This window comes from Lytechinus pictus, chromosome 1 (assembly GCF_037042905.1).
Source record: "Lytechinus pictus isolate F3 Inbred chromosome 1, Lp3.0, whole genome shotgun sequence".
Lineage (NCBI taxonomy): Eukaryota > Metazoa > Echinodermata > Echinoidea > Temnopleuroida > Toxopneustidae > Lytechinus > Lytechinus pictus.
The window spans coordinates 38,690,420-38,710,362 of NC_087245.1; the positions used below are offsets into that span (position 1 = coordinate 38,690,420).

Consider the following 19,943-nt stretch of genomic DNA (forward strand, 5'->3'; position numbering starts at 1 on the left):
GGTCTATGGGATGACCAAAGTGTCTGCACTTAGAATATTTTCGGTCTATGGGATGACCAAAGTGTCTGCACTTAGAATATTTTCGGTCTATGGGATGACCAAAGTGTCTGCACTTAGAATATTTTCGGTCTATGGGATGACCAAAGTGTCTGCACTTAGAATATTTTCGGTCTATGGGATGACCAAAGTGTCTGCACTTAGAATATTTTCGGTCTATGGGATGACCAAAGTGTCTGCACTTAGAATATTTTCGGTCTATGGGATGACCAAAGTGTCTGCACTTAGAATATTTTCGGTCTATGGGATGACCAAAGTGTCTGCACTTAGAATATTTTCGGTCTATGGGATGACCAAAGTGTCTGCACTTAGAATATTTTCGGTCTATGGGATGACCAAAGTGTCTGCACTTAGAATATTTTTGGTCTATGGGATGACCAAAGTGTCTGCATTTCTTTCGGCTAAAAGGCCAAAGTATCACCACTATCGGCTAATTTTTCTGCTTTCTCAGCAGGAAAATTATTCTCTGCAAAAGGCACTAGCACAACAGTGGGAATCAAATCTGTGCCATCAGAATCCAATACCCTGCTGTACCGACTGAGCTATCACGCCTCCCGATGCAATCGATTTTATGAATATGCTAATAAGAGAACTAATAGTGCCTGCTCATTTAATGTTACATAAGATAGTAAACTCGTTAACCAGTAATTTTACAATTTGGTTAACCTGTGAGTCAGATGATTTGCTACTTGTGATGTATATTTTGTCTGTCTTTAATCTGATTATTTGTCTGTAAATGATTTAATTTTCAATTAAATGATTTTTTATCAACAATCCAAACAGACCTCAGACTTATATTTCTGAAGTGTATTTCAATGTAGATTGATAGCTGGATCTACTGTAATGAATTTCTGAAGATACTTATGCAGACATTGTTGCAATTCGATGGATTCACAATACGATGCGCCACCAATCGGTTTCAGCCGACAGGCCGAAATTTGCAATGCCCCATTAGAAAAAGCCGACATCTGTTGTTGTTTTGCGCTAGTGCATGTATATCCACCTCTATGCATGCATGATGTCGACCCCCAAAGTTAGAAATTGGCCTGCAACCGGTAGATGGCGCACCGTATTGTGAATCCATTGAATTGTAGAAACATATTACTTAAGATTTTGCAAAAATCCATCAGAAAATAAGCCATGGATCTTTCAAGTTTTACCATTGTGACATCACAAGTGAGCAGCTCCCCCGTTTGTCATGTGATATTAATTCCATGGAATGTAATGAGAATAATTGATGATGAAATGATGATGAAAATCCATATTTCATTATTAGAAATACACATGAAATAAAATACTCAGAAAACTTGCTTTGCCCAATCGATCGTGGGCCCGGCAGCCGCTGTGCAGCGCCAGATCGACGAGGCTCTATCCCTTTAATCGTTGAACGTTGAACAGGGTAGCAGCAACTTCCATCTTTTAACGTCTTTTGGTCTGACGCGGCCGGGGTTTGAACCCCCGACCTCCCGGTTGTGAGACAGACGCTCGTCCAACTGAGCCAATGCACTGGTTACAATATTTACTTTTGACAAACCATGAATGAGTGGTCCAAAATATAATTTATTGAATTAAATTTAAATTGTACATAGTAAAATTGATCCTACAGTACAGCAATATGTCACGATCATGCTAGCTTTGCAAGTAATTTGCCAAAGATTTTCTGTTGTCATGAACCATTAAAAAGCATAATATTCAATGAATTTATATTGCAAGACAGATGGGGCAGCTGCTTATCTTTTAACATTAAAAAAAAAGTATTTAAAAAATCAACAATTGATAGTTCTTATTCTTTTGATGGATTTTTATCAAATCTTTACTTACATTTTACTTTTTTTTTAATGAAAACCATATTGTCAGTGAGTAGTTCTCCTTTAATGGAGCATGAAACTCTAGAAACGAGTTAGTTTGTGTGAAAGGAGAAAAATCAAAACAAGAGAACAATATTCTTTTGGAAAAACATTGGAGCATCTGAATATTGAGATTACTAATGCTATGGTGATCCTTCCATTGGCAATGCAAACAATAAATGTTGCACATGAAGTCTCCCCTCTGAACACTCAAAAACACCAAAACATCTTTTTACCCATTCTAATGATTTGACAAACCATCCATCGTGTACAATGCTGGGAAAAACCCAAAGGGCATTTCATGAAAGTTGTTGGCACTGACGAACTTGTCAGCGCTAATAATATTAGTGAAAGTCCTTTGTTTTGATTGGTGAAGAAGCACTGTCCTATACTACAGTAAAACTGTCAGAGGAAGACAACTTTTCAATGCCGACAACTTTCCTGAAATGGTCCCTGTATAACACGTCCTCTCATAATAAAAAAACAAATCTGATCTTGCGATACACTAGATAAAAGAGAAAAAACCCAAAGTAGCATTAGTGATTTCTATGTTCAAATACTCATAAAATTTCTTGCAATTCAATTTTTCTAAAGATTTCATTGAGTGGTTTTATTATTTTCCTCTTTTATATAAGTGGTTTCAAGGGAATCATCCTCCTTCAAGCTGAGCTGTAAATGACACAATAATTCAACAGCAAGTCCTTTCATTGGCTGATAAAAAGATCAATTAGAATTTATTAGTATATAAATTGAGACAGGCAATCGTACATGGCTAAGTCCGATTACATAATCTGACTTAAATTACAAGATAATATAAAAGAATCTCATTGAATGGTAATCAAAAATGCATGATTGTCTTAACAAGCTTAAAGTGTCACAATATTACATATATATCATTTACATGACAATAATGTGACCATCAGTCCCAAAACCCACCATAACTCAGCCAAAATGAATTTTGGAATTCCGTAATCAAAGTTTGAAAAGCAGAGCCTAAACTTTAAAAATCATATACATGTAGCTTGTCAATTGATTCAATGTAGAAGAAATTGATTAAGACCTTCAGAGAATAAGGTGATTTTTTTTCTAATTATGGGCGAAGAAAGGAGAAAAAAAAGATAAGAATTTTGGAGTTCAATTGAGCATGATACAATTATCATTTCTTTTATTTTGGAAGATATGTCACAAGCATATTGAGCAAGCTGGGTGAGTCCTCCATTAGGAAAAAAAATTCTCAAAGTACGGAACTCCTATATTGATAGACAGACCAATATTTACTAGAAAAGTGTAGTAATTGTTGCTGTTAAAACCACAAGAATCATGCTACATGTTTAGCATGTTACAAACGTCACCACTATTTCAACATTTATTAATGTTCTAATTGGACCCAATGAATGACAGATTATTTAGAATTTTTGAGAAAAAAAAAGTTAGTTCACTTTTATGTGAATAATGAAATGAAAAAAAAGTGAAGCCAACCTTTTCAAATGTGTTTTACTGATCTTCTATAATTGCATTTATCTTTATACGAATAATAAAATGAAAAAAAGTTGGAAACAACCTTCTCAAGCGTGTTTCACTTTTTTATAATTGCATTTAAAAGCATGTATCTCGGGATCCTCGACCCCCCCCGGCCCCCCACCCTCTTTTACATGTTTGTATTTGAATCATTTCTTACATAAAAATAGCACTGCTTCACTTTATACACAATTCAAACTACTTTCATTTATATATTCTCTCTATAAATACATTTTCTCTCTTTTTTCAGGTATTTCCCCTCTAACAAATGCTAAATTATTAAGTACTAGATTTTGATTTAGCTGTATTAATATGAAACTGAAATGTTTCTAAAAATAAAACTAAATACATAAAAGACATGCAAAATAACACACTTGCCTGTACATGCATCTACACACAGAGTCATGCAAAGAAATGTATGCGACTAGGAATGAACAACAAAATGATCACATTTCATTGATAAACATAAAAACGGTATCATATTTCAGATTCAATACTTATCCATAGGCTAACAAGGTAAACCATTCTTCTCTTTAAAATGATTTAAAGCCAATTTGCCATTGTTCAATTAAATAGCATCATCTCAAGTCTTACAATGCTTAAAGAGTCCCTGGCTCAATACCCAGAATGCAACAGTATCGTGTAGTCTTATAATTCAAACCATCCAATAGACTGACAAAGACGTTTTTCAACTCAACTTTACAACAAATATTATGCAAAGGATCAAAAGGTACACAGATTACCTCCAAATATTCTCAATTCCAATAATGATCAAATGGCCAGCCTGACTCAAACCAAACTTCAAAACGTTCATTTCATCCTTTTATCAAGAGGCTTACATATCAAGACTATTCTACAGCACATGACACTATTAATTGCAAAATTACAATATTTTGAAGACAACAACCCCTTCCATATCATTTATTTGTACAAACATTTGGGTGGTCATTTTATTGGATTCTGGTTGAACTTATTTTGAGTTTGTTACTACAACAAGCATTTATCTTTTAAAAATAATAATAATAGCTGGATTTATAAAAGCGCTTTTTGCCTGAGGATACAAAGCGCTGCTATTACTACCCCGGCTTTAGCTCGAGCTACCATCACCGGCGCTCAGTGCATGCAAGGAATTACTCCTGCCGGGTACCCATTCACCTCACCTGGGTCGAGTGCAACACATTGTGGATAGATTTCTTGCTGAAGGAAAACACCATGGCTAGGATTCAAACCCACGACCCTCTGTTTGAAAGGTGAGAGTCAGAACCACTAGACCACGGCGCGTAAAAAATACATGATAAAAACTTACATGATATTTTTATAAGGTAATTTGAGTTACAATAAGTAGAATGGTCACTAGGTATATAAACAGGTGGAGTGACAACCATATATCTTGTGGATGAAGTACATGTAGTCAACCTTTTAAGTAAAAACATTTCAAATAAGGAAAGACAAGACTTGAAATTGTTTGTACTTTAGTGAAAGATTTCATAAGTAGATTATTAAATAGGTGAAGGGATAACCATATATTGTGTAAGTACATGTAGTCAAAGTAAAAACAGTTCTTATAGAGAAAGACAAGACTTGCAGTGGTATAAACACATTTTGGTGCATTCTTAAAATCATTGCTTTCTAATTCCATGCCAATGACAAGAGAGAAAGCTTCAGTTGGCCTTCTTGAAAAGGAATGCAGCATATGATAATAAAGTGGCAACCTGGACAATCGTTTCAGCAAAAATAAATAACAAAAATATGCAATTTTATACAGTAGTCTATAAATGTTTCTGAGCACTAACTGTTACTAACCTTGCTTTAACGTGGCTATCTGAGGCCCGTCTTACAAAGAGTTACGATTGATCCAATCGATCGCAACTATGGATGGCCAGCAACGTCAATATGTATTATTCATGTTTGTTCAAAATATTTTCTATCTATGATGTATATTCATGCATTCATTATTTTCTTGAAAATTCACTATGCTTCTCTTTGTTTAAAAAGGACATTGTGCAAATTTCCTATAGAAAAAATCATGATACTGATGGATTTCCATAGGGTTACGATTGATTGGATCAATCATAACTCTTTGTAAGACGGGGCCCTGAACAGGTACTCCAGAATTTAAGAAATCTCTTCATACCAGGAACCCATGTTCTACACCTGGGTGGAAAGTGGCAAATGTCGATGAATGTGTAGCAGTTGGATTTGAACCCCGGCTCTTGTGATTCAAATCATTCAATATCAGACAACTGATCCACAATACTTCTACAAAAGCAGATAGAAAATTGTTATATTTCAAAATGGTCATATTCCAAAAAGGCAATTTCTCATCTGCGGCTAGACACTCGAATCATCATCAGAACCTGGCTGAGCCCAAGAGCGCCCTCTGTCCAGCAGTGATTCCGTGCCTGTTACTCGTCTCTCAACCTACAGATAGCAGAGAGAGAGAGGAAAGTGGAGAACACATGATCTTGAATATTCAGTAAAAATACTGTCTTCTTTAATGTCATAAGGATCACACATTACCATGGCACTTCTTACACATACATGTAACATCTCCCCCCCAAAAAAAAAAAAAAAAAAAAAACCTGTGTGAGATATACCACAATACAATACTTTTGTTTAAAACGCTACACATGTTTAAAAGATAAATACAGACCAAAAAGTGAAGAAAAAAAAAGAAGGATAGACTAAAGACAAAAAGGAAAAAATGGATGAAAAAATATAGGAATGAAGAAATAAAATAAAAGGAACAAAAGAGAGAGCAAGAGAAAGAAAAGGAATAAGAAAGGGGTTTCTTTTAAGTTTATAGAATGTAAAGGAATACAAAAAGTAGATAGGAACAATGAAATTAAGAAAGACACTCAGAAAAAAGCAAAAAAAAGAGAGAAACTAAGAAAAAGAGGAAGATCAAAACAACAACAAAGAAATAAAGATGTAAGAACAAAAAAGTCGGGAAGAAACAGAGAAAGAACTATTAGAGACTGTTCACCTCTGACGTATATGAAGATGATTCCCATCTCTGAGATGATCTAACCTCTCTGCTCGTCTGTACATGATATGAGCTACTACCTTCAGCACCTCCGCTCTTATACTGGGATGAACTCTGGAATAACTCACTCGCTTGGCTACAAACCAAATCAACAAACAATGTATTCTTCATGAAATAATGTCTTTCTGAGCCATTTTATTCAATAAATGAATAAGAAGGATTGTTAACCTTCATCCAGGATCTACATGTAAACTATTGTTTTTTTCTCTTGCAGAGGATAATTCAAACCTGTAGAGATTTTAACGCTGATAAGTTCTTCTCAACCCCATTTTTTTTTTCTCTTTTTAAAGCTTAATGAAAGTAGTTGCAGTAAAACACTGATTTCATGAGAAAGTCTGTAAAATCAAGGTTAAATATTACTATATCATCGTGGATCTAGATCTGGTACAGTTACATAATCTGAACTTTGTGAAAATCATAAAATCTAAGCTGCAAAACGATCACACTAAAGATCGCCAACACAGATAGGCACACGTGGGACAGTGTATTATTATTGCTGGAATAAAGACCCGACGGAAGTGCCCGAATCCGCGCTTATTTCTCAGCAATTACACAATTTCTTCCAGAATCCTTTGGCACATATTTTTTCATTCATACAAACAGGCACTTGGGTGGTCATTATATTGGATTCTGTAAAAAGTCATTTTGAGATTGTTACCGCAGCTAGCATTTATATTTAATTGTCATACTTTGTAATGTCAACATTTTATACTGTTTGAAATACCAAATAAACAACAATAATAGTTATAATAATAATAATAAAACATCCATGTGATTTGACAGATATACATTACATGTATCTACTCACTCGTGTGTCATACTGCGTGTTGTGCCAGGTCTGACGGAATGGACATCATCTAAGAAAGTAAGGTAGGGATTGACTTACTACATCAAATAAAACCCAACATGGATCATGAAAAATTTGGCACTATTGCAGGAGTTAACTTAGAGCACAATCGTGAATAAGGATAATGAGGTGGCAATTGGCAAATCGGATAAGGAATTGATTGATTTTAAATTACCGTGGAGCAATAATAATAATAATACATGAAAAGGCTAAATTACTAAACAGAATATGATATACACAATGACTCTATCTCTCTCTGGGAAGACAATAGAATCACAGAGCATTTTTTTAATTGACTTAATTTCACTAGAAATATTACGTTATTGTACAGAAAAATCTTTATTTCAAATGAAAATTTACTTTTAATACTTATACAAGAAACATAACTTAACTTTACATGAATATTATTTAATTTTACAAAAGAGATATAACTTAATTTTAAAGCAGATACGAACCAATAGCGCCATCTCGAGTCCTCAACTACTCATACCTGGACAGTTTCATGACCCATAATGCTACTGTAGTCTAGTTATATAGACCCACTTGAATGATAACATGCTAATTAACTACTCAATACATTAATACTGCAATAATTAGGTTACCAAGTAGCAAAACAATTACTTTTCCTCTAAAAACATTTTAGTTTCTCTATACAAATATAATTATACATGTAGGTCAATTTATTGTCTGTAATATTAGTAGATATCTGAAAACGTACATTTTAGGACTATGTATTTATAACACACAGTCAATGAGAGACTACACACAGTTCACTCCCCCTTTAAATTAAATTTTACAAACCTGTTGTTCCTTCCCATGCAATTGGTCTCTGTTATATAGAGAAAAATGAAAGAGAATATAAGTCACAAAGACTTTTCTATAAAACCCATGTTACAATATATAGGTTGTTTTACAATCAGGTTATATTATACGAAAAACGGTTTCTGCACATCACAAATAAAAATTTGTTTAATACTATCTAAAATCTATGACAGCAAGCGAATAGAAATTATTAGCATAACCTACTAGAAAAAAGAGATCATGTTTCCTTCTCAAAATTAACCATATTCAGCATTTTAGGGCCAATATTCTGTCTCATGTTGGTATTTTTTTAAACCAATTTTGAGCCTGCTCATCTTTATCATCCAGAGAACTGTTTTACCATTTAGAATGATATGTGATTGTGTAAAAACTGAAAACCCTAGAAGCTACGGACAATTTTATTTTTTTGTGACTACTAACCAAATTGGGTGGTAATTCTGTCCAAAAAAATATTGTCCTCTTCGAAAACAGTATTTTGGAGAAAGGGGGGGGGGATGACTTACAGGCCCAGTCACTTGTGAAGCGCTCTCAAAGTCCGAGCTTGAGCTGAATGATACCTCGCTAGAGCTGTCAATGCTTGCGTAGGCACCGTACCCTTGGGTGAAACCTGCGGCTGTACTGGCTCCGTCCCCACCTCCTACAACACTACAAGAACAAAAAGAATGGTCTTTGGTACCCTGGCCACAAGTCACAGGACAAAAACATGAAAATGTGTAATCTATGAAATACTTTACATGAATATGAAGGGATAGCATTCGAAGAGAAACTGTAATGAGCTTTGTCACAGGTATTACTAATAGCTGGATTTCTAAAGTGCTTTTTGCCTGAGGATACCAAGCGTTGCTATAATTACCCCGGATTTAGCTCGAGCTACCATCACCGGTGCTCAGTGCATTCAAGGAATTAATTCTGCTGGGTACACATTTCCTTCACCTGGGTCAAATACAACAGTGTGGATAAGTTTCTTGCTGAATTGCTGAAGGAAAACATGCCATAACAAAGGATTCGAACCCACGACCCTTTGTTTAAAAGGAGAGAGTCAGAACCACTAGACCACAACGCGCCAACATTACATATTGTGAAAGAAAAAAAAACATTGCATCACAATCAGAACCATAATAACAAGGATTGAAAATGAAAAGTTCTGTATTATCTTGGCGTCAGTGGTACTTCTGTAATTTTAAGGGGACAACATACATAACGAAACTTACTTTGCACATCGACTGCAGACTCCAACTTTTACTTGAGGAGCAGGGGGCGGTCTACGACGAACCTATTCAAAAACAGATTATTATTTATAAAATAGGTTGAAGGATGTAGCCAATAGCGACTGTGTATGTATGTAACATGTTCATGCTTTAATTCTTCGAAACAACATATTGTGCAAGATTTCCTACAATATCCTAAAGATTAACCAATATTAACTCAAAATTGATGTGATTAATTCTGCAAGATTTTTCTACAATGTCCTAATTTCCAAGACTAATCAACACTTACCCAAAATAGCTGACATAAGGTGCATATTTTTCTACAATATTCTAAAACTAAAGACTAATATAGCTTATTTTAAATTATATAAATTATTCTCCATACTTATCATGGATTTGATTTTTTCTTTCAATGATAATGAATAAGGTGGTCAGAAAAAGACTGTTTGAACTGATTGCAATAGAATATATTATAAAAAAATTAAATATGCACTGACCTTTTGACCTGTGCTCTTGACATTTGTCATCCCTTCATCCATCAGATCACTTACATCTTCTGTAAATGTATAATGACAAAATAAAGATATTAGAATTATAATAGAGAATAAAAGTAACACTACTGTTTTGGCAATATCTTTCATAAAGTAATATGATAGGAATATTTTATTCAGTGGACAATGTCTGCTGGCAGTTTTTCATTACAAAAAACTTCCAACGAATCTTAGTCGATAAAAAGGAAACAAGTAGTGCAAGACCGGTGTGTATAGGCGGAAGCGGTTTGCTTCACGGCGACCGTGCTAAGTCATCCACAATACTCTTACTGACGTTTCGCATAACTGTCATAAGACTCCTAAAGGCAAAAAAAGGCAAAGCTGCAGCCTCCACCAAAATTATAGGCTAAACTCAACGGAACGAGAGCCATCTTACCCAGGACGTCGGTAGCCTCTTCATACCCTCCCTGGTCTGGATCGTCCGCCTCTCCTCCGCTATCGAGATACCCCAAGGTCTCCACCTTTCTCTGTGCCTCTACCAATGCCGCCAGTTCTTCCTTGTGTTTCTTGGCCTTCTGATCAGGCTTAGCTCTTCTCTGCTCTCTGTATGAAAATCAATCGGTGGATAGTGAAAATGTTCCCCAACCTCCAATCAATTTTCCCACCAGTTTTATAGTTTTTTATGAAGATTACTTTATGAGTTTCATAATGCATGTTCACTATGACAGGCTGGTAGGTCTACATATTTTCCCTAAGTGTGTATTATGAAAACTACAAATTTTCCCTAAGTGTGTATTATGAAAACTACAAATTACACTTCACAATGATCATTTGAGTATGCTACGTACAGTATATCTGAAGATCTGCAATTCCTATAGATATCAATTACAGATTTCATGATCCAAGGCAAATACTGTAGTAAATTCTGTTTTTTGTGCACACTTTAAAAGAAAATAATGGTGTGTTTTTCCATCTAGGAAATTAAATTGGGGACCCATATTCCAGGGATACTCCATAAAACTCTTCATATTTTTAACAAACTGAAATTTGCCGACATCCCTTTGTTGATTCTATAACATGTTTGACAATTGGAAGTCTGAAAACTTATCCCTTACTTTAATGTAAATCTATACAGTAGGAAAAAAAGAAACTATCAAAAGAAAAAACACCAAGTAAAACTAAAACATTTTTAATCATACTTCAATTGTAATAGATATTTATTTATCTGGGCAAACAAGTCCAATCTGTATTGAAGACATTCTTTGATTATTATTATTTCTATTTATTTATATTTCTTTCCTTCTTACATTTTCTTCTTTTCCGATTCCACAGAGTCCGTCTTTGGGGACTCCTTCTCGTATCGTTTCATGAGTTTATCAGCTGACAGTTCCTCCGCTAGGAAGGCCTCTTCCACCTGATCAGGAGGTTGGTAGGGCTTGGGTGGAGGAGGCTGATATGTCTTGGGGTCCTACCGGCAAGAGAATAGAACAAGTCATGAAACAATTACTTTCTTTTGTTCCCCTTATGAATAGTAATTTCTTTATGTGGTACAGTCAGAAACAAACATATTAACTATTTAGCACAATATAGATATTAAATATTATTATATTAATGTCCTTAGTTCTGTTTAAATAACAGATTATCCAGGGTCATTCCTCACCGAAAAAAAAAAATCCAGTTTCAATGTGCCTTGATATAAACCCAAAGCTAGCACACTTCCTAAAAAAAGCACAAAATCATGGAAATTCGTCTGTACATGAAATATACAGCACATACATACATGTAAATATGTATTATATTTATTTATTCTCTATGAGCACGGGTGTATTTGTAAGTAAAATCCTAAGAGTGCAGTTATTATATATTCGACACTTACTATTAAGAATGTTATCATTTGCTACAATTTAACAGATTTACTTTTAACAAGTGGAGCGCCTCTGGCAGTCTCACCTGCATTACGCGATTAAATATAGCAGCAGTGCTGACTTTGACAACTACTATAAAATAATTATTCACAAAAAACACCATTCATATAATGATACAATACAACATTCATTGACAATAAATGACATTTGACCTTGATCATGCGACCTTAGACTTGCCAGTGATACTTGATTACCCCAAAGTCCACAATTCATAAACTATATCCATAAACTTTGAAAGTTATGACAATTCAATAATTACCTCCAACATGACCAAAGTTCATTGACCTTAATGACCTTTGACATGTGACCTGAAACTCGCACAGGATATTCAGTGATACTTGATTACTCTTACGTCCAAGTTTTATGAACTAGACCAATACAATTTCAGAGTTATGATGGTAATTCAACAAATACCCCCAAAATGGCCAAAGTTCATTAACCTTAAATGACCTTTGACCTTGGTCAAGTGACCTGAAACTCGCACAGGATGTTCAGTGATACTTGATTAACCTTATGTCCAAGTTTTATGAACTAGATCCATAAACCTTGAAAGTTATGATGGTAATTCAACAAATACCCCAACTTGGCCAAAAACTTAACCTTAGGTTAAGATTTCGATATTGACTCCCCCAACATGGTCTAAGTTCATTGACCCTAAATGACCTTTGACCTAGTCATGTGACCTGAAACTCAGGCAGGATGTTTAGTAATACTTGATTAAACTTATGTCCAAGGTTCATGAACTAGGTCCACATACTTTCTAAGTTATGCTGTCATCTCAAAAACTTAACCTTCGGTTAAGATTTGATGTTGACGCCGCCACCGCCGTCGTCGGAAAAGCGGCGCCTATAGTCTCACTCTGCTATGCAGGTGAGACAAAAACAAATAAAGTATTTGGAAAAAAAAGAGGTATTCTAACAAATTATCGTACAATCACTTACCTGATCTACCCATGCCTGTGAAGCTAGAAGAACAAAAAAGATGGAGGAATTAAATGACCATGAAGCCAATTCCAGTGAAATTATTATTCATGTAAACATTTATGCTCACATCTTCATGTACATGTACCTTTGCCATGCCTTAATAAAATACTATAACCCTTTTCAATGGAACAGATTAAATCTATTAATTGACAGGGGCAGCACCTAGGTGGTCGGGGGGCAAATACCCCTCTGATTTTTAAGAAAAGAAGAAATGAGAAAGATAACAAAAGTAATAGAAGGAAAAGGAAGAAAGAAAAGGTTACTTAAAACAAAAAGGTCTGTGTTGTGTAGATCTATAAAACACTCAAAATTCAATTTAGATTGAGAAGGGAAAATCAGTTTTAGGTCGTTTTGCAGACCCCCCCCCCCCCAATCAAAATACCTTAGTGCCGCCCCTCTGACTTCGATACATATCTGGGGATGTTAATGTTGAGTTAATATATATTCCCTTGAGATTTTTAACCCATTCAGAATGAAATGAAAACATAGGTGAAATCTGACCTTTCTCTCTTGAAATGTTTGTTGTTAACCATATGAAAGCAAAGTTTTTGTATTCCTCAAAATTTGATATGGGTTAAATAAAGTTCACCCCCATTATGATAATACAGAAGAAAAGAAATTGTGTGTTTCTTTCGACACAGAAAATGACAGAAGTAAAGTTGTACATAAACTTATGAGCACCTTTTAGGAAAACATCCACCAGAGTGTAAATAGTAATTAAAGTATTACGTGGAAAGGGAACACAAAACATGCTTAAAATAGTCTATGTAACATTGAAGGTTATTTCCCAATGACCCAGATTATGAAATAAATGCAAGGTGGTACCAGTAAGGTCGGTATATGAAAAAATACAGAAATATCAGAGGTGACAGGAAGGAAATATGCACAAAACACCACGATAAATTTTACAGATACTTTATCTACCAATGTATCAAACTATCACAGCAAACTGAACCATCAAACACTGTTTCACAACCAGAGCAAAAATGAATAGGCGAATATAGAATACAGGAAAAAAAAATGCATAGATTTACTGTTTGTGTGCAAATATTAGATGTAGTTCTGTAATGCAAAACAATATGAACTTTAAGGGGGATACGGTAATTTGTTTGTACCAGTAATTTTTATCTTCATGTAATGTGTGGAATCAAGCCAGCAAAAGTAAAAAAATAAAATAAAAATAAAAACATCATGTCAAGGTATGACCAGTACAACATTAAAATCAAGTTTGAGACAGGCAACCACAACATTCACATGGCTCATTTTTCGCCAGCTTTAATTAAAGGTAATTTGCCAACAAAAAACAACATCATGTAAGAGACAAGCAAGATCAGATGCAAGATATCACCAACAAAACAAATGAGCTATAGAAATAATTTCAAAAACTTCAGGATATTACACAAAGGCACGTTAAGAATTCTCAAGGTTCCATGTCATCAAGTCTTCAGCCAGTAGATTCAACTCCAGGAAAAAGAGACAGGATGCGTCACTTGTTTTGCCAAGAAGTTTTGTCAAGATCTGGTCAACACCTAGAACCCTGTAGGTCTCTGAATACTTCATGCTGTTTCCTACTAATGACCTCGCTTGTAGCCCTAGCTGTCCTAGCTTGAAGCAGAAGCCCAAGTCTTAAAGTCAGATGTGATGATAATCGAATAGAAAAAACAGTACCTGAGCTGCTCTACAATGTTTCAGGTCTAACAAGAGGTTTCTCTTACGTCATCTCTAAGACGTGGTTAGAGTCTCTAAACAGTTCATGCCCTTGACAGAATAGACCAGTCAGTACCTGGATTGCTGAACAGTCTTAGGTCTAACAAAAGGGTTCTCTTGATTGAGTCACTTCAAAGATCTGGTCTCTAAACAGTCAACGTTCTTTCCTACAAATGACATCTATTGTAGCTTAAAGCTATAGAACAAGTCTAAAAGGTCTGATTATGATTGGAGATTGGACTCAAATAGAAAGACCAGTACCTGGGTTGCTGAACAATGTCTTAGGTCTAACAGGAGGTTTTTCCTGAGTCATCTCAAAGATCTGATCAACGTCCATACTGTCAGCCTCACTGGAAGGGGTCGACTTGCTGGAACCCTCCACTTCTCCTCCTGTACTTGAACTCTTACGCAACTTTCGGGCTGAAGATTGTCAAAGTACAAATTCAAAAGTGAACCAATGGAAATAAGAAAAATTATTATTCATTAGATACCATTATGAATTATATTTTTCAAAATTTTCAAGGTTTATAACCTATGATTAAACCATGCACAGGTAAAACTAATAAGAAGCGATGAACAAATCCCCAAGCAGTAAATTCATGCATTTTTTTCCAAACTCTGGTAACCTCACCCTATATTTTTAATATTGAATTGCAGATAAATGTAGAAAATGTTAAGAAACTTGGTATTACCGAGGAAAAATAAATATTGCATAAATAACAATGAATATCAAATGTTTCTTCCATATGTATTTGCTTTACTGCCTATTGGAAATTAAGTAAAAATGCAAAACTATAAGATTAAGATTCTATACTCAATTACATATTTTGCATTCAATTGATGGCCCATTCTGGGTCACGTGTGTGACCGAAATTAAGACAAATATTGACTTTAATTAGTTATAAATCTAAAAATTTTAGAGATTTATAACTTATCACGATGAATTTGAAAGTTTGATTACATTTAGACATTCACAGGAATTTCATAATGAAAATAAACTTTCAAAATCATACTTCTGTGTGAAGTCACACACGTGACCCACTTCTTTTGACCTCTGACCTTGAACCTGCATATTGAAGACAGCAAAATATATTTCCAAACGATAGCTGACTACACATGTTAATGTTAAAATAACTTTGAATTACTAAATGTCTAGAATTTTGAGATTTAAAACTAATCAAAGTCAGGAATCGTCATAATTTCGGTCACATACATGGCCAAGAATGGCCCTGATGTGCAATTCTAGTGTTACAAATTCTACCAGCAGCTCAGAGCCAGCTACGCTACAGCAAAGCAGATCAGAATGTTAAATATATTCCAGTAGATATTTAAAGTGGATCTATAAGGAATTTTTATAAGCTAGTCATTTGGAGTTGGTTTACCGATGAAAAAAATAAATTGATTCAAAATAATTTCTGAAACTGTGCAAATAAAAATAAACTGAAATCATGTCAGATATAAACTACAGATTATTTGACATGGCTTGTTATACAATTAATGCAAGTTATTAATTGACTATTGTCAAATAAAACAGGGAGGGAGGAAATCAGGTTTATAGTAACTACATGTAACCGAAGCCTTTGTATTAAAACTCTCCCGACTTGTTCTTTGATTATTTTTTTTTTTAAACTTCATCAATAATTTTCTTTAATTCATCTGGATTTATTACTAACAACTTTGATCTTATTAGGGTGAACTTCCCCTTTTAACTTATATTAATCCAAAGCTATCAAAGGCAATGGCTGGGGTGGTATTGATTGGCATTGATGCTCCTCTCATTGGCTTTAGAGCCTTTTGTCCCCTCTTTCCACTTGTGCTGTAATATAGAAATGTGCATGGTATGACACAATTGAATACCTGCTAGGGTGTGTAATTTTATTTGTATAGTCTTTTTTTCTAAATGTAGAATCATGGCACATGAAAGTACTCAAGTTACTTTCAGTGCAAGAATAAAGTGTTGGTGTAAATTATGTAAATTTTTTCATTACCGGTACATTTATGTAGTTAGAAATTTCATGCAAAACAACAACAACACACAAACTAAAGAGTCAACCAACACCTACTATTAATATACCAACACCAACTATTAATACGCAAGCCAACAAAAATCATAGGACAGCAATCAAGAGCAAAGCCAAAGAAAATTTCATGAGTCGCATGAAATATCAAGCAGATATAAATATCATTATTAACCATATCAGACATCTGAGCAGGGAAACTTAAATACATTATGGCCTGCTTGTGACTGTGATCAAATGGTCGGTCAATAAGTGCCACGGACCCAATTTATTGCCCAATCAGGAAATTCAATGAGAAAATGCGTGGAAATGTAGCGGGCAATAGGCAAAGCTAATTAATATCCGCGTATTCTATGCATCCTATTGAACCGCGCAGTGCTATGCGTCATAATGTTAATTAGGTAATGCGTCATTTCAATCACATCACAATGGTAAAGTTAAGAGGCCCAATCTGCTCAACATGACACAATAGATTCCCATTCTTAAACTGTAAAATATCTAAATTTTCACGATTTTTGCTCTAGATGTCTGATTTGGATAATAATGAAAATATTGGCTGGCTTTTCTTTCGAGGAACATAAAATAGATTTGCCCTTAAAAGATCCATCTTGCCCTCCTCTAACGACTCGGGCCAATATGCTTCTATTTCGGGCAATATATTTGATGTTCCCGTCAGGCCAGTCAATATTATATAATTAGTTGCACTATTGATACCATGATATAAATATGAATGCTCATTTTGCAATTCCACAATAACCAAAAGTTCCTGAATGTAGCATACTACATGAATTAGCCGTTCACTCTGTGCACTGTGCTAGAATTTCTACTTCTTGTTCAGTGATGTGTGACCCAACAACTTCCGATCATCTCGTACCGGAGCGACCGCTAGTTTTGTCACATCCGACTTTGCACCATGTTCTTAAAGGGATGGTCCAGGCTGGATATATTATTCTCAATAAATAGAGTAATATTCACAAAGCAAAATGCTGAAAATTTGATCAAAAACGGATAACAAATAACAAAGTTATTGAATTTTGAAGATTTGCATTATTCCGGTGAAAGAGTTCAAGGCAAGTCTTCATGAATATTCATTAGGTGGGCTGATGATGTCATATCCCCACTTAAACTCTTATATTTTGAGGAGAAATCATCATAAAACTTGTTGTTGTATTGTATTATCCCTCTTGCTGTAATCTTATTGCCTTCAAGCTACCAGAAGTTATTGGGTCACCCAAGTAAACGGCATGAGCTACATCTGGGAACTGGGTTATTGTCGATAGCAAGAATTGTTGATAAAAGTTGATAAATTTATCAAACAAGAGTTAATTCAAACATATACTCTGACACCAAGTATGAAGAGGTTTAAAAGTCCTATATAGTGTGACAAATTATGATCATTGACAATGACCAAATTCACGATTTCTGCGTGATATATAATAATAATTTTTTTCAAATGGAACATTCAATTATCTGCAAAAGTGCAATAACTGTAACAAGAATTCAGAGAAGTCTAGAATTTTTAGTAAACCATCACTGCTAAGCTACATAGCTGAACATTTTATCAAACACAGGGTGAAAATATATAACAAAATGCAAACAAAGTGCAAACAAAATATCTATATTCAATATTTTGAGTAGAATAATAAAAATAGATGTCCACAGCAAACTTTATATCATTATATTACTAGTAAAACAAAGGACACAGAACAGATACAAAGAACTTCAGAGGTTACAACTTGTCTGAAATAAATAATAGGATGCATAGAAAAAACAGTAACATACATAGTCAAACATGAAGATAAAAACTGGAGCAATCTAAACTACATCCAGATCAAATAAATATTTCCACACTCTCTAGATCTGAAATCATAAATGTCTATTTATTTCCCCCCCTTAAGAATGGATGGGTGGGTGGATGGATGAATGGTTAAAACAAAATGACTAACAAAGTATTTTTTAAAAATTAAATACTTGACACACAGAATCCACAAGAAACCCATTTAGACAAAGATATGGATTATGGACGACTCTGAATTTGCAAACATGAAGATACATACACTTGAAAGCAAGTAAACTTTCAAAGGGGGGTTAAAATGTGAGCCTTATCTCAATAACAAAAGTACATGATTCATTTTTTTTTAAATACTTTCATTAATTCACATTAATTCAATTTCCTATACAGTTTTGTTCTGCTTATTTCATAATTTATTTTTCCAGGTGGGGGGGGGGGGGGGTAGGTGGAAATAAATCATTTCTTTTGACTGTCATAGGGAAGGAGATTTGATTGATAGCAATAATTTAGAGTGTTGAATGCAGGATCTTCATAAAAATGTAAAAGTAAGAGGGGTTGGTTTTTTTTTAGACCAACAGAGTACTATGGGCCAATATAAACCCCCTTTTCCTGGGGAATGAAATTAAATTCCAAAATTTATTCCGAAACTGTAAAATCATGCAATTATTGATAGTAGTAGTGATGCTAAAGACAGTAGAATAAAGGTGCAAATAAAATCACAATCAGGCACAAACAAGAAAGGTAAAAAAAAATCAGGAATAAAAGATTGATCACGACATTCACAAACAAAAACAGGGAGATAAAATGAATAAAGGAAAAAATAAATCAATCAATTAGTCTGATGCAAAATTATCACAATACATACTCAAAGTCGGTCTTTCATAAAACAATATCAAATTAAAGGCATGCTTTTGCTGTACAATTTACACATGGCATGTACTTGCAGATTTGTCAATTTGTCTAAATTTTAATCAATGGTAACTCCATCCTCACCCTGACGTTGACAGTGACACCTCAATCCCACCCCCCCCCCAATTTCCCTCCAATGCCTCCCCTGTTTCCTGTACCACATGCTTCACTTTTAATATTCATAAAGCTGACAAATATCAATTAATCATTGCATTGGCACAAAAATTTATCAAAATTTTTTTATGAAATTTTTTTATCAATTAAAATACGAAACCAAATTAGGTAACAAAACTCTGATCTGTCTTAAGTTGTAAATATTGCAAATTTACCTTGATTATGACTTCATGATTTAATAAAACATACTTGTAAATATAAAAAATAAAAAGACAATGTGATTAGGAGGAGGTTGGGGTGGGGCACACATGTACATACTCATTATTGTAATCAGTAAAAGAGGGGGGGGGGTAGGCAAAGGGAACAATTGTGTTAAACTCAAAACAGCATGCCATACCATATTCATATTCATTAATCGTACATATTGAACAGTGATGGACTCATTCATAAAGTTAATCAAAATGCTCAACATGATCCAATGCTTTACAATAAAGTGTAAGTGCTAAAAAATGTAGCATGGCTGTTATAGAGTGAGCATGCGTATTAAAAACAAGTTCATGAACATTCAATAAGCTGTCATAACAAATGCAGCCAGTGTCATCATGGACTTTGAAAAAAAATACAAGGTGGATTTGAAAAGAAAATTGAAAGTTTGATTT

General features: G+C 34.4%; 1 protein-coding gene across 8 annotated transcripts in view; it reads right to left on the bottom strand.

Moving 5' to 3' along the window:
* Positions 1-2,436: 2,436 nt before the first annotated feature.
* Positions 2,437-19,943, bottom strand: part of LOC129266934 (uncharacterized protein C8orf34 homolog) — a 29,732-nt gene continuing 12,225 nt past the window's right edge. For 2 of the 8 annotated variants that reach the window (XM_064102398.1, XM_064102406.1), the window contains 11 exons: positions 14,713-14,871; positions 12,703-12,725; positions 11,144-11,304; positions 10,273-10,439; positions 9,843-9,901; positions 9,349-9,410; positions 8,641-8,782; positions 8,117-8,144; positions 7,277-7,325; positions 6,409-6,544; positions 2,610-5,843 (listed from right to left, as the gene is read on the bottom strand). In XM_064102398.1, coding sequence (XP_063958468.1) covers positions 5,754-5,843; positions 6,409-6,544; positions 7,277-7,325; positions 8,117-8,144; positions 8,641-8,782; positions 9,349-9,410; positions 9,843-9,901; positions 10,273-10,439; positions 11,144-11,304; positions 12,703-12,725; positions 14,713-14,871 — 1,076 coding nt within the window. In that variant the 3' untranslated portion in view covers positions 2,610-5,753. Of the gene's footprint in view, positions 5,844-6,408; positions 6,545-7,276; positions 7,326-8,116; positions 8,145-8,640; positions 8,783-9,348; positions 9,411-9,842; positions 9,902-10,272; positions 10,440-11,143; positions 11,305-12,702; positions 12,726-14,712; positions 14,872-19,943 lie in introns of all 8 variants that reach the window. The other 6 variants (XR_010294161.1, XR_010294158.1, XM_064102421.1 and 3 more) reach the window with 4 other exon arrangements.